This window comes from Pelodiscus sinensis, chromosome 6 (genome assembly GCF_052426305.1).
Source record: "Pelodiscus sinensis isolate ZL-2025 chromosome 6, ASM5242630v1, whole genome shotgun sequence".
In the NCBI taxonomy this organism is placed as follows: domain Eukaryota; kingdom Metazoa; phylum Chordata; order Testudines; family Trionychidae; genus Pelodiscus; species Pelodiscus sinensis.
The window spans coordinates 21929920-21950096 of NC_143057.1; the positions used below are offsets into that span (position 1 = coordinate 21929920).

The following is a 20177-nucleotide window of genomic DNA, read 5'->3' on the forward strand; positions in this document are numbered from 1 at the left end:
AATTTAGCATATGGTCACAGAACCACCTTGTCGCTGTTAAAGGATATGTAAGGAGGTCCAGCCATAAGAACCTACAGCTTACTGATCAACCATGCCAAGGAAGACAACCTTAAGCATAAGGTGACTAAGCCAACACTGGCTTAAACAGAGGTTCCATGAGTTTCAAGATAATGACATTAAGATCTCAAGTAAGAGCGCAATGGACTGTAGGAACAGATCTCCTCCATGGGCAGTGCAGAGGAATACAACACTCTTCGTGGTTGTTGCTGGGTACTGGTAGGTGCCTAGGTTCTGATGATGATTCTGGCTTTTCCAGTGGTGTGTCAAATACTGGCAACTATGAAAAGGGGTCTGATGCCAAATACAGGGTCAGTACCAGAAGCCTTCCTTTGTAGGCTGTTCCTTATCACTAGTCCTCAACACAGTGGGGGCTTGTAGATTTCTCAGAAGAGGCTTTTTCACGCTCTGTTCTTGCATAAAGATCCTGAGCTCCATCTGGACTCTCTGCCCTTATTGTTTAAAGCAGCCTTTCTTAGAGTCAGTTTTTAGTAGCAACATAAGCTTATCGGGTAGTAGAGTCACTACTTGATTAGTCTCTTCTTCCTCTGCTAGCTGCCTCTATCAGAGGAAGCAAGTAGGGGGAGCAGAAACATAAAAACATAAGAATGGCCATACTGGGTCAGACCAAAGGTCCATCTAGCCCAGTAGCCTGTCTGCCTACAGTGGCCAGCGCCAGGTGCCCCAGAGGGGGTGGAATGAAGACAACGATCAAGCGATTTGTCTCGTGCCATCCGTCTCCAGCCTCTGACAAACAGAGGCCAGGGACACTATTCTGACCCCCTGGCTAATAGCCTTTTATGGATCTAACCTCCATGAATTTGAGGTTAGTTAAACAGAAATTAAAAGGAACAGTGACTAGAGTAAAATCCCTGCAAGCTACATGGAAACTTTTCAAAGATACCATAATAGAGGCCCAACTTAAAGCCAGATCCTCCCAGCACCGTCTTTGCAGGAGGGGCAGGGGAAGCAGAGAGGCAGTGGGGAAATGGTGCAAGTGGGGACTGAAGCAGTTCTTGCTACCCCGTGGCACTTCCTACATTTCAAAGGCAGAAGAGCAGCAGTCAGGACCTGGCACAAGCAGCGACTGTTTGAGTCCCGGGTGGCTCTTACTACATTTAAAAGGCAGAGGTGCAGCTGGGATACTAAGTGCCCCATCCTCCCTTATCAACTAATTGAGCAATTCTCGATTTAATACTGAGTGGAGTGCAGGATCTGGTCCAGGAGGTAACTATTACAGGACTGCTTGGGAACAGTGACCATAATATAATAACATTTAACATTCCTGTGATGGAAAGAACACCTCAGCAGTCCAACACTCTGGCATTTAATTTCAAAAAGGGGAATTATGCAAAATGAGGTTAGTTAAACAGAAATTAAAAGGCACAGTGACTAGAGTAAAATCCCTGCAAGCTGCATGGAAACTTTTCAAAGACACCATAATAGAGGCCCAAATTTAAAAAAATAGTAAGAGACCTAAAAAAGAGACACCATAGTTAACAACCATGTAAAAGAAGCAGTGAGAGATAAAAAGGCATCTTTTAAAAAGTGGAAGTCCAATCCTAGTGAGGTTAATAGAAAGGAACATAAACACTGTCAAATTAAGTATAAAAATGTAATAAGAAAAGCCAAAAAGGATTTTGAGGAACCGCTAGCCAAAAACTCAAAAAGTAATAGCAAAATGTTTTTTAAGTACATTAAAAGCAGGAAGCCTGCTAAAAAAACAATGGGGCCCCTGAACAATCGAGATACAAAAGGAGCAATCAAGAACGATAAAGCCATTGCAAAGAGACTAAATGATTTCTTTACGGCCTTCACGGCTGAGGATGTTAGGGAGATTCCCAAACCTGCACCGTCCTTTCTGGGTGATCTGAGGAACTGTCCCAGATTGAAGTGTCATTAGAGGAGGTTTTGGAAAAAATTGAAAACCTTAACAGTAACAAATCACTGGGACCGGATGGCATTCACCCAAGGGTTCTGAAATAATTCAAATGTGAAATTGCGGAACTACTAACTGTGGTTTGTAACCTATCCTTCAAATCAGCTTCTGTACCCAAGGACTGGAAGACAGCTAACATAATGCCAATATTTAAACAGGGCTCTAGAGGCGACCCCGGCAACTATATACCAGTAAGTCTAACGTCAGTAACGGGCAAATTATTTAAAACAATAGTAAAGAATAAAATTGTCAGACACGTGGAAGAACCTAATTTGTTGGGCAAAAGTCAACATGATTTCTCTAAAGGGAAATCATGCCTTACTAATCTATAAGGGATTAACAAACATGCGGACAAGGGGATCCAGTAGATACAGTGTTCTTAGATTTCCAGAAAGCCTTTGACAAGGTCCCTCACCAAAGGCTCTTGTGTAAATTAGGTTGTCATAGGATAAGAGGGAAGATCCTTTCATGGACTGAGAACTGGTTAAAAGACAAGAAACAAGGGTAGGAATAAAGAGTAAATTTTCAGAATGGAGCGGTGTAACTAGTGGTGTTCCCCAAGAGTCTGTCCTAGGACCAATCCTATTCAACTTATTCATGAACAATCCAGAGAAAGGAGTAAGCAGTGAGGTGGCAAAGTTTGTGGACGATATTAAACTGTTCAAGATAGTCAAGACCAAAGCAGACCGTGAAGAACTTCAAAAAGATCTCACCAAACTGAGTGATTGGGCAACAATATGGCAAATGAAATTTAATGTGGGTAAGTGTAAAGTAATGCACATTGAAAAAAATAACCCCAACTATACATACAATATGAGGGAGGCTAATTTAGCTACAACTAATCAGAAAAGAGATCTTGGAGTTATCATGGATAGTTCTCTGAAAATGTCCACGCTGTATGCAGCAGCAGTCAAAAAAGCAAATAGGATGCTAGGAATTATTAAAAAAGAGATAGAAAATAAGACAAAGAATATCTTACTGCTCCTATATAAAACTATAGTATGCCCACATCTTGAATACTGCATACAGATGTGGTCTCCTCACCTCAAAAAAGATATTTTGGCATTAGAAAAGGTTCAGAAAAGAGTAACTAAAATTATTAGGGGTTTGGAACGGGGTCCTATATGAGGAGAGGATAAAGAGACTGGGACTTTCAATTTAGAAAAGAGGAGACTGAGGGGGGATATGATAGAGGTCTATAAAATCATGAGTGGTGTGGAGTGGGTGTATAAAGAAAAGTTATTTACTTGTTCCCATAATATAAGAACTAGAGGACACCAAATGAAATGAATGGGTAGCAGTTTTAAATCTAATAAAAGAAAATTCTTCTTCACACAGCGCACAGTCAACCTGTGGAACTCCTTGCCAGAGGAGGCTAAGAAGGCTAGGACTATAACAGAGTTTAAAAAAGAGCTAGATAAATTCATGGAGGTTAGGTCCATAAAAGGCTATTAGCCAGGGGGTAAGACAATGGTGCCCCTGACCTATGTTTGTCAAAGGGTGGAGAAGGATGGCAGGAGACAAATTGCTTGAGCATTGTCTTCGGTTCAACCCTTCTGGGGCACCAGGTACTGGCCACTGTCAACAGACAAGATACTGGGCTAGATAGACCTTTGGTCTGACCCAGTATGGCCATTCTTATGTTCTTATGAGCAGTCGATGGAAATAACCAGTTTCACTGAGACTCAGATTTTGTTCAAGTTTCAATAAAACTTTTGTGCTTCTAGTCACAGCAGAGTCTGCCTTGCTAACTCTTCCATTAGGATCACAGTGCCTGGTTCATTCAAGAAAGCTCAGCCATCTGGCATCCAACCTTCCATTGCTTTACAGCTGTCCTCAAAATTATGGAGATGAGAAACCACACCTTCTTCCACACAGAACACAAATACAAAATGACTACAGCTATAGCAGAGTTCAACGGGGGACAGGTTCCAGTCCAGTGAGAGGAAGTTTTTAGGTCTGTGTCCAGGCTAGAGTTAGAGGGAACAAGAATAGAGGAACAGGAAACTTGTAGCAGACAAAGTGTGATCAGACCACCAAAGACAAGACTAGCCTTCACAGATTCCTGCCCACTGGCAGGCTGGCTACCAGCTCTGTTTGGATAACTTCTGAGGAGCAGTGGCACAGATCCTTTTTCCCTGATGTGGCTCTCCAATAGGCAGGCTACTGCAGAGATGGGGGCATATCTGTGTAGCTAGAAATTTTCAAAAATTCTTTTTTGTTTCTTCTGAAATTGATTTTTATTAGAAATGTGTATTTAATGGGAAAAATTGCATTTCTAACTTTTTCTTCCAAATTGGAAATGTGAATTTTTATGAGGAAGGGAAATTCTGATTTCTGCTTAGTTCTAATAGATATCATAGACATGGTGATAAGGAAAGGAGGAATGGCAGAAAAGATAAAGTCTCTTAGTCTGTCAACCCTAAGAATACTTATTACATGCGGTATGGAATTTATAATTTAATGTCATGAACACACAGACAGATTTTTAAAGGTGTTTAAGGGCCTAAAGAGGTAGGTAGGTAACTGCTGGTATTTTAAAAAAGTCATATTCTCCTAACACCAACTGATTTTAATATGAGTTAGGTTCACAGGCAGACATTTTTGAAAATTCTGGTACCTATCAGCAAGACAAGTTACTGTTGGTTATACTAAATATTTTACAATTATATTTCTTAATTTTGCACCAAGATCTACAAGGCAAGAAATGATTATTCAAGTTGTGGCAACCAGACAGGTATGGTACTTTGTTCTTCATCACAAAATTAATATTTTAAATGCAACCCTAATAGTTTAATAGTTTGTTTATTTTTATGTTGATTTCTTTGTTTTGTCAAATTAAATCCAAGAGGACAGAACAAAAACAAGCTGCAGTCAAAAAGGCGCTGTAAGGATAAAAAGCATAGCTCGATTACTAAATGCAGCAAACTAGCCTAAAATCCAAATATCAAACTTTTGCCTTTGCAACACCAAAACAACCATTCTGAATGTTTTAAACTGTACTTCTGAGATCTTGTGCATCAGTCCTCAAAGCAGATAAAATATCCCATAAGAAATCATACCACAGGGCAATACTTGGTAGAAAGAGTCTCTTGGATGTCCCAGAAATAATGTTTGGTGAATGTTTGCTTCTGCAAAAAGGTGGGTGTAAGTTCAATGATCCCAGGATGATAGCAAATCTATTTTTGTCTCCTTATATGGCCAGTCACTAACAGTACCCCCTCCAAACCAGGAGGCTTGAGAACCAAAAATTTGCTGGACTCTCATTGTCATTTTAAGTCACTGTGAGAGTGACTATTGGTACCACTGAGAATTTACACCCAAGTTATATGTTTATGGACAAACAAGAAAAGAAAGAAATAACACACCCTCTACTGCATGATCACAAACAAGGAGTCATAATAATTCTAAGGTAATTTATTTGAAAAAGCTGAGAGTTCATAAATTGAAATTGATATAAAATGTTTGCTAGCCCATATGTTATTAATAATTCATGTTTTTGTTTATTTGTATTAGTGCATCTTGTAGGCAATTCTCATCCTAAGACATTATTCCGCTATAGAGGAACATACTCAAGAAACATACTATTCGCTATATGTTCAGCTTCCAATAAACATCTCACAACAAGTATTTCTCCAAGATCTAATTGTGTATATACGGAGTTAAACAGAATCTGTAAATGCTTGGTAATGGCTCCACTGGAGTGATTAATTTAGTATGAGGAACGTGAAGTATTGTAAACTATAAAAATAGTTACTAAAAATAGTTTAATTGAAAAACACAGGATAAATTTTAATGTACACAAGCTATACTGTACCTTTTTGCGATTAAGTTGGCTCTTGTCTTCTAAACGTGAAATATTGTGGATCATTTGATTATCCTGTACTTGATATTTTTCCTGTTGATCATTTGTGTCTGTAAGTGAATCCACGTTTTGGCCTGTTTTCATAATTATTGATCCCAAGCTTTCAGAAGTTGGTATTTCAGAGTCACTATAGCACATTCGGGGAGAAAAAAAATCAATGTTCTGTTTAAAAAGTTGAAATATCTAATAAGAGATCATAAAATATACTATGTGAGTAGTCACACACATTATAAATGCGAACTGTGATAAGCACTTTAAAAACATCAGCTCCAGAGGCGTAGCTAAGTTAGTGTACAGGCAGTCCCCGGGTTACGTACAAGATAGGGACTGTAGGTTTGTTCTTAAGTTGAATTTGCATGTAAGTCGGAACTGGTACATACTGTAGGGGAAACTCTAGCCAAACATTTCTCCAGAGCTCAGTTTTATTCTCCCACACCTCACTTCCCTCAGTCCTTTATTCTCAAGCTGAGGTGTCTGCTGAGAAAAGCCTCTCCCTGGTCTGCTGGGGGAGGCGCTAGCTTCGCGTCTCCCTGGTCTGCTGGGGGGAAGTAGCTAGTGCGGGATTGCCTCACCCCGTTTGTAAGTAGGGATCCGATGTAAGTCGGATCCATGTAACCCGGGGACTGCCTGTATAAGGGTATGTCTATACTGCAGAGTTTTTTTCAGAAAAACAACTGTTTTTCTGAAAAAAAAACTTCACTTACATCCACACTGCAATCACGTTCTTTCTGAAACAAATCAAAAGAACAGAGGGGTTTTTCTGACATTGGTAAACTTCTTTCTACGAGGAACAAGCCTTTTTCCAAAAGAGCTCTGGATGGGGAAGAGGGAGTTCTTTAGAAAGAAGAGGAAAGAGGAAAGAGCACAGGTGCCCTAGTGGCCACTCTGTCCATAGTAATCACAGTTTAAATGCGAGATAGCGTCCATTCAGCGTGGACACTATTTTTTGAAAAAGCAGATCGTTTTTTCGATGCACTGTTGCTATGCAGACGCTGTCTTTCAGAAGAAGTTTTTTTGGAAGATCTCTTCCAGAAAAGCTTTTCCATAAAAGGGATGCAAATTAGACACATCGCAATTGCAAATGAAGCAGGGATTTAAATCCCCCCTGCTTCATTTGCATAAAAATGGTTGCCGCTTTTTTCCGGCTCGGAGCTTTGCCAGAAAAAAGCGCCAATCTAGACACGGATGTTTCGGAAAATAAAGCCTTTTCCGAAAGATCCCTTATTCATCTTAAAATCAGTCTACTTAATTGGAAACTCAAAAGCAGAGTGTCTATAAAAAGACATGTTTGTATGATTAAAAGCTTCCCCTGATGTATCAATGTGTCTGACTGTGAAGAGCAGAAAGTAATGTAATGTTTTGAAGATGCTGAAGTACCAAAGAGGGATTTCTAATTGTGTTGGTGCTCCTTTGCAGTTGAATGCTTTGAAAGAATGTACTGTCATCTAGAAAATATAAGACTTGAACCCTGAAATTTAGAACAAGCTTTCAGTAATAAAGAACTTCATTTTTAGACATGGAAAAGATGTAACTAAATAAAGACATTTCCTTCAGTAGATCCTGCTTTCTGGGCCACTGTTGCCAAGGTCAGTCTAGGACATGTTCAGTGTATAACTGTCAAAGGGAACATTTTCCAGTTATTTGGGGCACCTCTAGAGCCACTGTATTACTTTCCCTTTGGTGAACAATATTCATAAAGCTGTTCACGGATAACAAAAACTAGAAAAAAAAGAAAAGATGCAACTACTCTTAATAATAACAAAAACACCAATTTTAATCATTTCCATAAAATCAGTATGTCATTGATAAAAAAAATCAGAAAAATTAACAGACAATAGAAAGAAGAATACTCGATACATGGAATTTTCCATGCATTGCTCTCATGATACTTTAGATAGGTGGATACAGGCAGTCCCCGGGTTACATACAAGATAGGGACTGTAGGTTTGTTCTTAAGTTGAATTTGTATGTAAGTCAGAACTGGTACATACTGTAGGGGAAACTCTAGCCAAACATTTCTCCAGAGCTCAGTTTATTCTCCCACACGTCACTTCCCTCAGTCCTTTATTCTCAAGCTGAGGTGTCTGCTGAGAAAAGCCGCTCCACGACTCCCTGGTCTGCCGGGGGGGGGGGGGGGGGAGGGGCGCACTAGCTTCGCGTCTCCCTGGTCTACTGGGGGAAAGCAGCTAGTGTGGAGTTGCCTCACCCCGTTTGTAAGTAGGGATCCGATGTAAGTCGGATCCATGTAACCTGGGGAATGCCTGTACACATCATTAGGCCCCATTTTTTGCATGGGTAAACTGAGCAACAGAGAAGTTAAGTGATCTGCTCTGGTTTGTCTATATGAGCATTAATCTGTGGCCAACTGGGGTATAAACAAACATACCCAACACTAACTTGCCGCACACTAGGGCCACATCTACAATGCCGCTTTTTGTGGCAGAAAATATGCTAATGTGCATAAATAGCCTGGACTTTTTTTTTTTTGCACAAAACCCTTGTTTTGTGCAAGATCCTTATGCCTCTCCCAGGAGAGGCATAAGGATCTTGTGCAAAATGGGGATTTTGCGCAACCCCACCCCCCGTCCACACTACTTGTTTTTGTGCAAAAACCCCTAGCGCAAAAACAAATGGCAGAAAATATGCCAATGATATCGTGACTCATGCAAATGAGTCCCACATTAGCATATTTTCTGCTTCAAAAAGTGACAGTATAGACAAAGCCTAGGTGTCTATGTGGATTCGGCTGCTATGCACGAATGGTTGCCTTGTGCGCTTTGATCTGCCCGACTTTAAATAAGAGTAAATTAAAGCATACTATGGAACTTTTAGCAAACATTGACAGCCCCACTGTGAACACTTTGCATGTGACAAGCTAGTAGATTTATATCTCACCTGAACTGCCACAAACTGAACATTCATGTAGACAAGCCCACTCTAGGGCACACAGAAAATCAATGGGGAGAGAAGAGACAAGAAAAGAAATAAGGTCTCTACTCCCAGGACTTCTGCCCAAGGTGGAATTAGCATTTGCTTCTCTATTGTTTTTTGGGAAGAACTAAATGTGAGAGACTATGTGGCATTTTCTATTCATTAGCCCTTGTGGCTAATGGCTGTCTCTTGAAGAGCACATGGGGGGGGGGAAGATGGTAGAAGAAGCACAAATTCTAAACATAAAAGAATTTTGTCTGTGCTGTTTGCTTGGGGGGGGGGGGGGGGGAAGGGGCTTGTGACTCAAGAGTGGGGATCTATGCAGTAATACTCTTTTTTAAAGAACTAATTTTTCACCACCATTCAATTAAAGTTAGTACAATGACTGTGCATAAAACATACATGAAATAATTAGTGTAGATGGTTCTTAATTTAAAGGATGTTAAACAGCTTGTAGACATCTGCTAGCAAGCTGAAATGGGTCATTCAAAATTTATCTTACTAAATTAAGGGGAAAAAATGTTTCTCCTCCCGGGTCGGCATGTCACAAGATAACTAAACCGACTTAGTAGGCTTGCCTGGGAATCCTTAGCTGTCAGTGGTGAATATGCAAAGGGCCAGCAAATTAAATCAACCTGCCAAACTGTCAATTTCAGGCCTCATGACTGCATGAAAATAGCATCACTGGAAGAAATCAAGCATTGCCTTCTTTTGGGTTTCCTGGCACCTATTCAAATACTCATGCAGTAGTGGCTAATTTTGCATGCAAATTTCAGTCAATAAGCTCAGAACAAGACCTCCCAAGATATTTCAAAAGATCTGACAGTATTTTTTCTGAATACCAAATCGACAGTAGTTGAAATTCAATCTCCATTTGCTAGTGCTTTACATATGCACTGTGTCCCCTCTATAGAGCTAAGTTAATGAGAGCCGTACCTGCTTTCACTCATATCCTCCCAGCCATCCTTATTGAAGTTCTCAAATAATTTGCTCATAACCTTGATGGACTGATTGAGAAAAGCCTGGTGACGTCCCAGAGAGCTCTTTTTCTTCGTTGTTTTTAATTTAACCTTGGTGCCTGCTGTCTTACAATTACATTGCCCATGGTTTGCTCCTTCATTAGCCATGGTAGCCACTGCTTTGGCTTTGTCCAGTGAATTTTTCAATTGCTGCACTTGATGTAGCAGATCTTCATTTTCATTTTTCAACATGTTAGCGTCTACTACTTCCCTCTTCAGGGTGGCAACTTTTCTTTCCAGCTCATCAATAACTAACTGAAGATCTGCTTTGTTTTTTTTTATTTCTTTAATCTTCTTCAGGAGCAGCTCTAACTCTCTCTCTCTTCTATCTGCATCTTCTTTTTGACATTTTATAGAGGCTTTCAGATCATTTTTATCTTTGGTTAACTGTCTGTTTACTTCTTTCAGCTTCTTTGATTCCCTTTCGAGAGTTTTGAATCTCTTTTCCAATTGGCACACCTAATAAAATTGAATTTTAGAATGAAACATTACACTTTGTGTTTAACCTTTTAAATAGAACAAAACCAAAACATTATGTCTTCAAATCCGATTTATTTTATGAAAATAAAATTCCATTCAGCACAAGGACAAAAGTAATCTAAAGTGCCTAATTCAAAAATAATTCTAAAGCAGTGTAGATGAATACATTCTAACTGCAATAATACATCTGTTGAGCAAAGGGCAGATGGTAAAAGGAGTTAAAATTCCAGACAAAGTGACTCAGAAGTCTAAGTATGCTAATAAACCTTGCTTATGCGTTCTGAGATCAGTACTGATTTGGTTATACATACTAATTCAATCTGAACAAAGTTTTCAGAAAAACTATATTCAGAACAAATAATTTAGCATAATGTATTTAAATAATTAAACTCTTTGATGTGCTTATTTAAAAAAAAGTAAATATATCCTTTCAAAAACAACCAGAAATTTTAATAGAAGTTAGGGTCTAAAGAAAATGAAAACTGGGAACTTTTCTGTTTGCAGCAAAGGAAAATCCGGACAATCCCACTGAAACCTCTTTACAAGCTTGCCAAATGCTATTTGAGAAAGCATTTTCATTCATACCTAAAAGCTAGCTATGCCCAAATGATGCATGTGTTTGGTTGCTGATGAACTATAATATCTAAACAAACTCAAAATTTCCTCTGATAATTGATTCTTACTGTCCTTCCGGCCCATTATTCAGCAGTGATCATCATCTAATTTGAAGTAGGCCCCTAAAAGGGAACAGTTACTCAGGTAAGATTTTTCCAAAGTGCCTAAGTAAGTGTCTTTTGAAAAAATCAATGCAACTTGTGCTGATATGTCACTGGAAAAAATCTCTGTCATTTACCTAAGAACTGATGTACCACAGTTCTTTCTCCACTCTGTTTTCGGTGGGAGCTGCTGAGTGCTCAGCTCTTTGGAAAATCAGGTACCTATAGCAGAATTTAGCAGACTTTAGATACCCATTTTATAGGATATTAGCAAGAGTGTGGAATGCCCAAAATAGTATTAAATGTTAAAACTTTTAAACTGAACTGTATTTCTGAAGAAATATTAGAAGTACCAATAGACACTATTATGTTGAAAGTTGGTAATAGTTTTAAATTGTATAGAATTATTTGGTGTGACAGATTAATTTAGTTCAAATGACAGTAAAGGGTCTGAGTACACTTGTTAAATTAGGAATAGTGAGGTTCAAACATCCTAATATATTTTTCCAATGAGTTTGAAATCAGATCTTCTATACTTATCCACTGAATACCTGCACCTCCCTGGAACAAAACATATAGCAGCTTTACAGTGAACAAAGAATTAGTCTCTGACAGCATTAACTCATTGGGTGAAACCCTGAATCTACTGGAATCCAAGGGAATTTTGCTATTGACTTCCATGAAGCTAAGATTTTACCCACTGTATATATGATTAAGATTAGAATTTGATCCCACACCTCCAGTGGTTAAAAGTCAGTATGGTACTCTTTATTCACTCATTGTGCATTTAACCCTTCCAACTTGAGCTGTCCTTATTTCTGCGTTCTTTAAAACACCTTTTATATTCATTGTCATTTAAAATCACTTATGACAGTTGAAAGGAAACAACAAATATCTTCGGAGTGTACAACCTAAAATACTATCTCAACACTATATATCCATGGAGATAAAAAATTATACAGTACCTAGGAAACAAATGATAGTTCTGAAATATAAATAATAACCTAGCATAAACTGTGTGAAATCCTAGACTGTAGTGCTCAAATTATTTCAATTACTCACTCTGCCTTAAGATAAATGAATGTGAGCATTTCCTGTTCTGCATGTTATTATTTTAACATGATGTTTGTCATTCAGTAATAACGAGATGACAGCCTTCATTACCTGACCATATGGCAAGTGTTACAAGTAGGTGCAATCACGTCATCTGCTGTAAATTACTGTACTTCCTACAAATTAATTCACAACTAAAAGAAAAATAGAAATAGCCATACTGACATTTTAAGTTACATATTTGTGTTTATTCAATTTAAGAATGATCTTCAAGGTTTAATCAACCACAATGATATAATTAGGCCAAATGACATACTAAAGGCATAGGCCTATCTGAAAAATGCATTTTCTTTGCGCCAAACAAAAACATATGGTAAAATACAACTGTGACCTTTTAAGTGAACACCTGTAACACACAAAACTATTTATGCAAAGTAAAAATATCACTAGAGAAACTGTAGTAATACCTTATTACTGTACAAATAAAATGTGAAAAATAGAGTATAGTAAGTTGGATTTTCTTTTAAATATACAGTTTATCTGTTAAACCAATAAGCCTACTATATATATATATATATATATATATATAAGTAGGCTTATATATAGACACGGTACCATACACACACACACACACACACACACACACACACACACACACACACACGGTACCATTTTTAGAGAGAGGTTACATATTTAAGAACTTTTTATATACAATATTGTTTTAAAGCTTAAAAATATAAGAAGTGAATTTACTACCAAATCAGTATTATATACAAATGTGATTCTCTAGCAAAAAAGCTGTGTGAATTCACATCTGATACTGTGGACAGTTAAATAAACTTTGGCAAAAGAAAATAAAGATTTCAGAACTCAAAAGCTGTGAACAGTAAGCATATGTTGCTATTTTAACTTAGATAATCTGTTGGTTTTTTGCACTGCATTTTGTCTTTAAATACATTTTTAATTTGCTCTGACATTAACAGCATTTATCTCACCTGATGCGTCAATAACTACTGTACTAACATTGATTTTTGACATAACTTTGGCAGTGAATGTTTTCGAATTATGAAAGGAAATTAAAAATGAAACACAGAGCTTCAGTTCATGTGTTCAGACTTTAACATATGATCCTTTATGTTAAAATTTAGATTTAACTTGCTGGGCTTGGTATTGTACCTTCTGTAATGTCTCATCTGAAATTTCTTTCACATTCTTCTTTGGAGTAATGTTTTTGACCCCATCATCTTCACCAAGTCTGAAGAGTAGCTCTACAAGAGAATTAATAAAAGATTGTGACATATATATCCTCATTAAAACAACACTTAAATATTTTAAGAAGATGCGTTCTTTAGTTTCTCAATTATCAATAACCTGGTATATTTTCTTGTCAAGCCTTTTTGGTCAGTCTCTAAATAATGACCTCTTTTCAAAGTATTATGTCATATAATTATGAATCTATGTAGCATCACAGTATGTTTTTCCCCCACAGTACAAGACTTTCAAAGGTACAATAGATCTGCAGGTTAAAGATGCTGTACTTTTATTCCCATTTTCATTCTTTTATAGACTATTCCCTATATGCCTTAAAAGCAGAATTCATTGCCTTTTTATCTACACAGTCACTACCAATTTTGTTCTCAAGGTCTTGTCCCCTGCCAGGAAGATCAGAGAGATTGGTGAACAAAGCAAACAGTAACAGAATTAGGATGAACTGAAACTTTAAACCCCTTTTTGTTAAATGAAAGATCATGTGTTTTACAGGATAAAGCACACACATCATTCAGTTGTAATGTTGTGAATTCATAACAATTACAAAGCCATAAAGTAGCCAGAATAAACTTGACTCTAGTTACCACTCAAAGGCCACACTTCAGTTACTAAAATTCCCACAAAATAAGTACTAGTTTAAAAAATGTTCTTAAAGAAAACATACCTTCTAAATGAAAATATTAATAATATTGTAACAACTCAGTAAAAGAAGCAGTGAAAGACAAAAAGGCATCATTTAGAAAGTAGAAGTTAAATCCTAATGAAATAAAACTCTGGCAAATGATGTGTAAAGATATAATTAGGAGGACCAAAACAGAATTTGAAGAACTATTAGCCAAAGACTCAAGAAGTAAAAGCAAGAAAAATGTTAAGTACATCAGAAGCATGTAGAATATTAAACAACCAGATGTGTCACTAGACAATCGAAATGCTAAAAAAGCACTCAAAGACAATAAAGCCACGCTGAGAAAATAAATGAATGTTTTGTATTGGTCTTCATGGCTGAAGGTATGGTTTCCCAAACCTGAGCCATTCTTTTTAGGTGACAAATCTGTCCCAAACTCAGATGTCATTAGAGGCCATTTTGAAACAAACCGATACATTAAACAGTCCTAAGTCAAAAGGATAAACTGATAAATTAAACAGCCATAAGTCACCAAGACCAGGTGGCATTTTTCCCCCAGAGTTCTGAAGGAACTCAAATATGAAACTACAGAACTACTAGCTGTAATCTACCATTTAAATCAGCTTCTGTACCAAATGACAGGAAGATAGCTAATCTGACGTCAGTTTTTAAAAGGTGATCTTACAGGCCAGTAAGCCTGACTTCGGTACTTGCATACTGGTGGAAACTATCGCAAAGAACAATATTATCACACATATACAGGACAGTAATTTGTTGGGGAAGAGTCAACATATTTTTTGTCAAAGAAAATCTTGCCTCACCAACCTACTAGAATTCTTTGATGGAGTCAACAAGCATGTGGAGAAGAGGGATCCAGTGGATCTAGTATATTTTGATTTTCAGAAAATTCTTCATCAGGTGTCTCAAACTCCCATTTGGGAGCAATTGCACAATCTGGCCCAGGACTCCTGGCAGACCGTGGGGGGAGGCCTGTCCATTACGGGCCCCCAGGCCCTGCACCTTCCTCCCATCGCCCCACGCTCTGCCCCCCCATGGCACTCCATCTCTCAGGAATCACAGGGAGGACCTGGCGACATACAGTTGCATTCCCCTTTCCCCTACACACTCCCTGTGACAGTAGGAGCCATGGGGAAATGGAGCAAGTGCACTCGTCCAGTGTGCTCCTCTTGCTCTTTGGTGAAAGGAGCCACAGGGGGAAGAGAAGATGGTAGGGTGATGGTGGGAAGGGACAGGGTTTGGGGGCTGGTAACAGACAGGCCCCCCTCAGCCCGCTGGGAGTCCCGGGCCAAATTGCACAATCTCTCTGGATGGGGATGGCCTACTGGCTGGGAATTTGGGCCCCCTGCTATTGACAAAGTCATTAACCAAAAGTTCTTAAGCAAAGTAAGCTGCTATAGGATAAAAGGAAACATCCACTCATGGCTTTGGTAACTGGTTTAACAATAGGAAACAAAGGCTAGGTATAAATGGTCAGTTTTCATAATGGTGGTGTCCCTCAGGGGACTGTTCTAGGACCAGTCCTATTAAACATATTTATAAATAATCTGAATGATCTGAGAAAGGGGTAAACAGTGAGGAGGTAAAATCTGAAGATGATACAAAACTACTCAAGATATTTATGTCCCAGACGGACTATGAAGAACTACAAAAAGAATTTTCCAAAACTGGATGACTGAGCAACAAAATGGGAGATGAAATGTAATATTGATAAATGCAAAGTAATGCACTTGGAAAACATAATTCCAACCTGATATATATAATGATGGGGTCTAAATTAACTATTACCACTCATCAAAGAGATCTTGGAGTCATTGTGGATAGTTCTCTGAAAACATCTACTTAATATGCAACAGCAATCAAAACAATAAACAGAATTTTGGAAATTATTATGAAAGACAGATAAAAGACATAAAATATCATATTGCCTCTTGCTATATCTATGGCATGGCCACATCTTGAATATTCTGTGCAGATGTAGTTGCCCCATCTCAAAAAAGAATTGGAATGGGAAAAGTTTCAGAAAAAGGCAACAAAATTATGAAGCTTATGGAATGGCTTCCATATGAGGTTTAATAAACCTGGGATTTCTTCACTTGGAAAAAAGATGAGTAAAGAGCTAATATGACAGAGATCTATAAAATAACGGGTGTAGAGAAAGTAGATAAAGAAGTGCTATTGATTCCTTCTCATAACACAAGAACAATGAGTCCAATAGGTAGCAGGTTTAAAAAAAAACAAAAGGAAGTATTTCTTCACACAACACACAGTCAACCTTTGGAACTCTTTGCCAGAGGATGTTGTGGAGGCCAAGCCTATAACAGGGTTCAATAAAAAAGAACTAGATTAGTTCATGGAAAATAGGTCCATCAATGGCTATTAGCCAGGATGGGAAGGAATGGTGTCCCGTTAGTCTATTTGCCAGAAGCTGTGAATGAGCAACGGGGACTGGATCATTTGATGTTTACCTGTTCTGTTCATTCCCTCTGGGGCACCTGGCATTGATGACTACTAGAAGATTGGATACTGGGCTAGATGTACTTTTGGCCTGACCCAGTATATCCATTCCCTTGTTCATATGTAAGGGGAATCCGAACAAAAAGGTGCTAAATTATCATTCTTCAGTGGTTCATAAAGAATAATAGTAAATCTTGGAATAACTTCCTTATGGTAGGTATAAAGTAATGTTGAAAACAGAAGAACCCAATTGTAGAAATGCGAGTTAAATATTTAGGATTTTTTCTACACTAACTGAAAGAATTACACTTAAGGTGAAAATGTCTGCATTTGGTTTGCTCTGGAAATATCATTTTAAACCACTTGCAAACACTGCAGGTCAGTTAAAAACTTTTGATTTCTAAACAAAGCAGGAGTAGAAGAAAACAGCATTATTCTCTGTAGATTAGCAATCCTCTTGATATAAACAGTGACTAATAAGTTTGTTAGAGTGAATTAGAACCTTCTTTTGTCTTTGGAAGATGTCATAGCCAATTAAAACTTCTGTATTCATGAAATAAATGGAGCACAATTCTAAAGATAATAAAAGCTGAAAAGGTAGAACTATGCATCTAGGGAATATGTACCTTTACCTTGATATTAATCTGCTAGTTCCCTTGTTATTTCCAAGTACAGTCTCTGAGCACAGTGGTACTGCATATATTTACAACATTGTTAAGTAACACACAAATATCATATGTAAATACTTTTAATCTTTTTTCTAAATATTCACTCATTTGAATGTCTCCTGTAGCTTTTAAGTCAATATTTAGTGCATTTCACTAAAAATAAGGTGATTTTTCCATAGCCCAAGATACTGATCAAAGCACAAATGTTTATTACGAAGTTAAATATATTAAAATAAATATTACACTAATAGCCATAAAAAGGGTTACATACACAGAATCCATAAAACTGCTAGAAGATTGTTGGAAAAATTATTTGCACAAATTAAGGATTACTACAGAAATCAGTAGCAACAAACATTAGAGAGAAGCGACAGGCTACTGATGCACTGTCATCTCTAATAAACAAAAACATTGTTTATTCCGTCCCTGTGTTGTTACATAATGATTAATTGAAAATAACCACTGGAAATAGCATGGCCATGAAAGAAAGCGCTGCCTAGAAGAAAGGTGGGCAAGATTCGGCCTGCAGGCTACATCCAAGCCATTCCCCACTCTGCCACGCCTCCGCCCCCTGGCCAATTGGGACCTGTTGGTGGGAGAGCGTGAAAACTCTCTTCTTCCCACCAGGGGTATGTGGCACCTAGAGGGAATCGCCTATTGGAGCCTGGGGGTGAGAATGGGGAGTGTGTGCAAAGTCTTCTGCCCTCACCCCACCCTTCCGCAATGCCTGGAGAGAACTGCCAGCCATTTGATCCGGCCTGTGGCTCGCCTTGCCGCACTCCTGTCCCCAGGACAATCAGGCAAGGTTGCACATAAAGTCTCCTCCCACTACCAGGGGCATGCAATTCCTAGAAGGAACCACCAGCTGTTCATAATGGCTGGTGGTTACCTCAAGGCATTGCACATCCTGCCCTGCCATACCCCCGCTCCCAGGACAATCGAAGCCTGGGCAGGGTGTGCATGAAGTCTCTCCTCTCCCTCACCAGGGGTGGGTGCAAAACGGCTGGTGGTTCCCTCTAGGCACTGTGCTCCTCTGGCAGGGCAGAGAGTGGGTGAGAGACTACACGTGCTCCCCTGCCTTGCAGGGGAGCATGTGAAGTCTCCACCTCGCCCGCTAGGAGCATGTAGTGCCTAGAGGGAACCACCCCCTCTGCCCTGCTCCTTCTGCCTGAGGCCCCGCTCTTCCAGGGACAGAGCCAGCCCATGACCACTCCCAACATTACTGAAGTGCCATGCCCTCCAAAAATTATTGCCCACCCCGGGCCTAGAACTTCTCAGTCTACCCACAACTGCAGTTACATTCATCATATCAGCGTATTACGTATGCTGTGTGGCAGACCCAGTGAAAATTTGAGCTAGGAATACTCATACACCATAGAATCCACAATCGTCAGTTATAAAGTGATACTTGTCATACGTGATAAGTGTAATTATGTCCCACAGAGTACAGAATGAACAAACGCCCTTTGAAGTGAGCACTTCATTTTATTTAAAATCAGCTCATCTGATTTTCAGGTGATAACAGGGATAGTAATTCAACAGTGATAGCAATATAATTTCACCATTAGGAAGCGCTCAGTCATCAGACACATACTGATGCAGTAAAAGAACTATAGGTTGGACCTCACTGGTCTGGCACCCTTGGAACCTGATTGGTCCTGGACAAGGAGATTTGCTGGACCAGGGAAGATCCGCGGCTGGGGCTGCAGCCTGCCCCCACTGCTGCCTGAGCCCCTGGGGCTCTGTAGATGCCACTTTCCCTGTTACTGTTGGGGCTGGGACACCACGGTCAGAGCTGCTCAACTGGGGTAGAGCTTTGCAACCCCCTGGCTCTGCAGCTGGGGCTGGAGCACTGCAGCACCGGCCAGGGAGGAGGGATGGGGCTCAAGTTCCGCGGTCCAAGCCCAGAACTCCCTGGCTGTCACTGGGGCTGGAGCTCCCTGGCTGCTGGAGCCAGAACAGGTCTGGAGTGATGCAGCCAGGCCCACAGCTCCCTATGCCATTGGGGATGGAGTTTCAAGGCCACAGCTTTAGCCTGGGCTCAAGCACTGGCTCCTATTGCAGTAAGGCATTTGCTCAGCAACAATCTTTAGGGGAAAATGAATGATAAACTGGCTTGCATCACCAAAATTAGAAGGATTGTCAAAATACCTAAGGAACTTTGTTTATTTAAATTTCACTTCCCTCACATAAAACACTGACAAAAATATCTGACTTTATGTTTTCAAAACAGAAATATTCTATTAATAATTTACTTCTACATATTTTATGGAGCATAATCAACATGGCTTTCTTTTGTTTACTTTTTTGTTGATACACAATCATCATAAATGAGGTGGAATAGTTCCAGGAATAGGATTTGTTAGCTAATTTATCTCAGTATTTGAAGGATAATGGGAGACACTAGCGGTGTGTCTGTACTGCACCCGGAGCTTGAAATAAGCCACACAGTTTGAGCTACGCAGACAGCGTAACTTATTTCAAGTTAATTTCGAATTAGCTTCTTTCTAAATATCCCTTAATCCTTGTGAAACATGGTTTATAGGGGCATCAGAATAGCAAGCCTGTTATATTTCAAAATAATGGGTTTGTTCAAAAGACATGGAATAGCTATTTTGGGATAGACAGCTGGTTTAAAACATACAAAAGAAAGTTTTTCTTCACCCAGCACACAGTCAACCTGTGGAACTCCTTGCCGGAGGATGTGGTAAAGGCTAGGACTTTAACAGGGTTCAAAAAAGAGCTAGATAGATTCATGGAGGTTAGGTCCATCAATGCCTATTAGCCAGAATGGGTAAGAATGATGTTCCTAGAGGTGGGTGACAGGGGATCACATGAGGATTACCTGTTGTATTCCCTTCCTCTGGGGCATCTGGTATTGGCCACTGTTGGCAGACAGGATACTGGGCTGGATGGACCGTTGATTTGACCCAGTATGGCCGTTCTTATTTTCTTATGGATGTACAAATATATTTATTATTCTGAAGTCACTCTCTAACTCGATAGTTCAGGGATGGGCAATAATTTTTAGTGGGGGGCCACTGCAAGATTTTGGAAAGTGGTCAAGGGCTACACTTTTC

General features: G+C 39.2%; 1 protein-coding gene across 2 annotated transcripts in view; it reads right to left on the reverse strand.

The window, feature by feature from the left end:
* CNTLN (centlein) overlaps nucleotides 1-20177 on the reverse strand; it is a 327186-nt gene that overhangs the window by 95191 nt on the left and 211818 nt on the right. For both annotated transcript variants that reach the window (XM_075931523.2, XM_075931522.2), the window contains exons 14-16: nucleotides 13237-13328; nucleotides 9729-10270; nucleotides 5814-5988 (exon numbers count right to left, since the gene is read on the reverse strand). In XM_075931523.2, the coding sequence (XP_075787638.2) occupies nucleotides 5814-5988; nucleotides 9729-10270; nucleotides 13237-13328 (809 nt within the window). The remainder of the gene's footprint in view (nucleotides 1-5813; nucleotides 5989-9728; nucleotides 10271-13236; nucleotides 13329-20177) is intronic.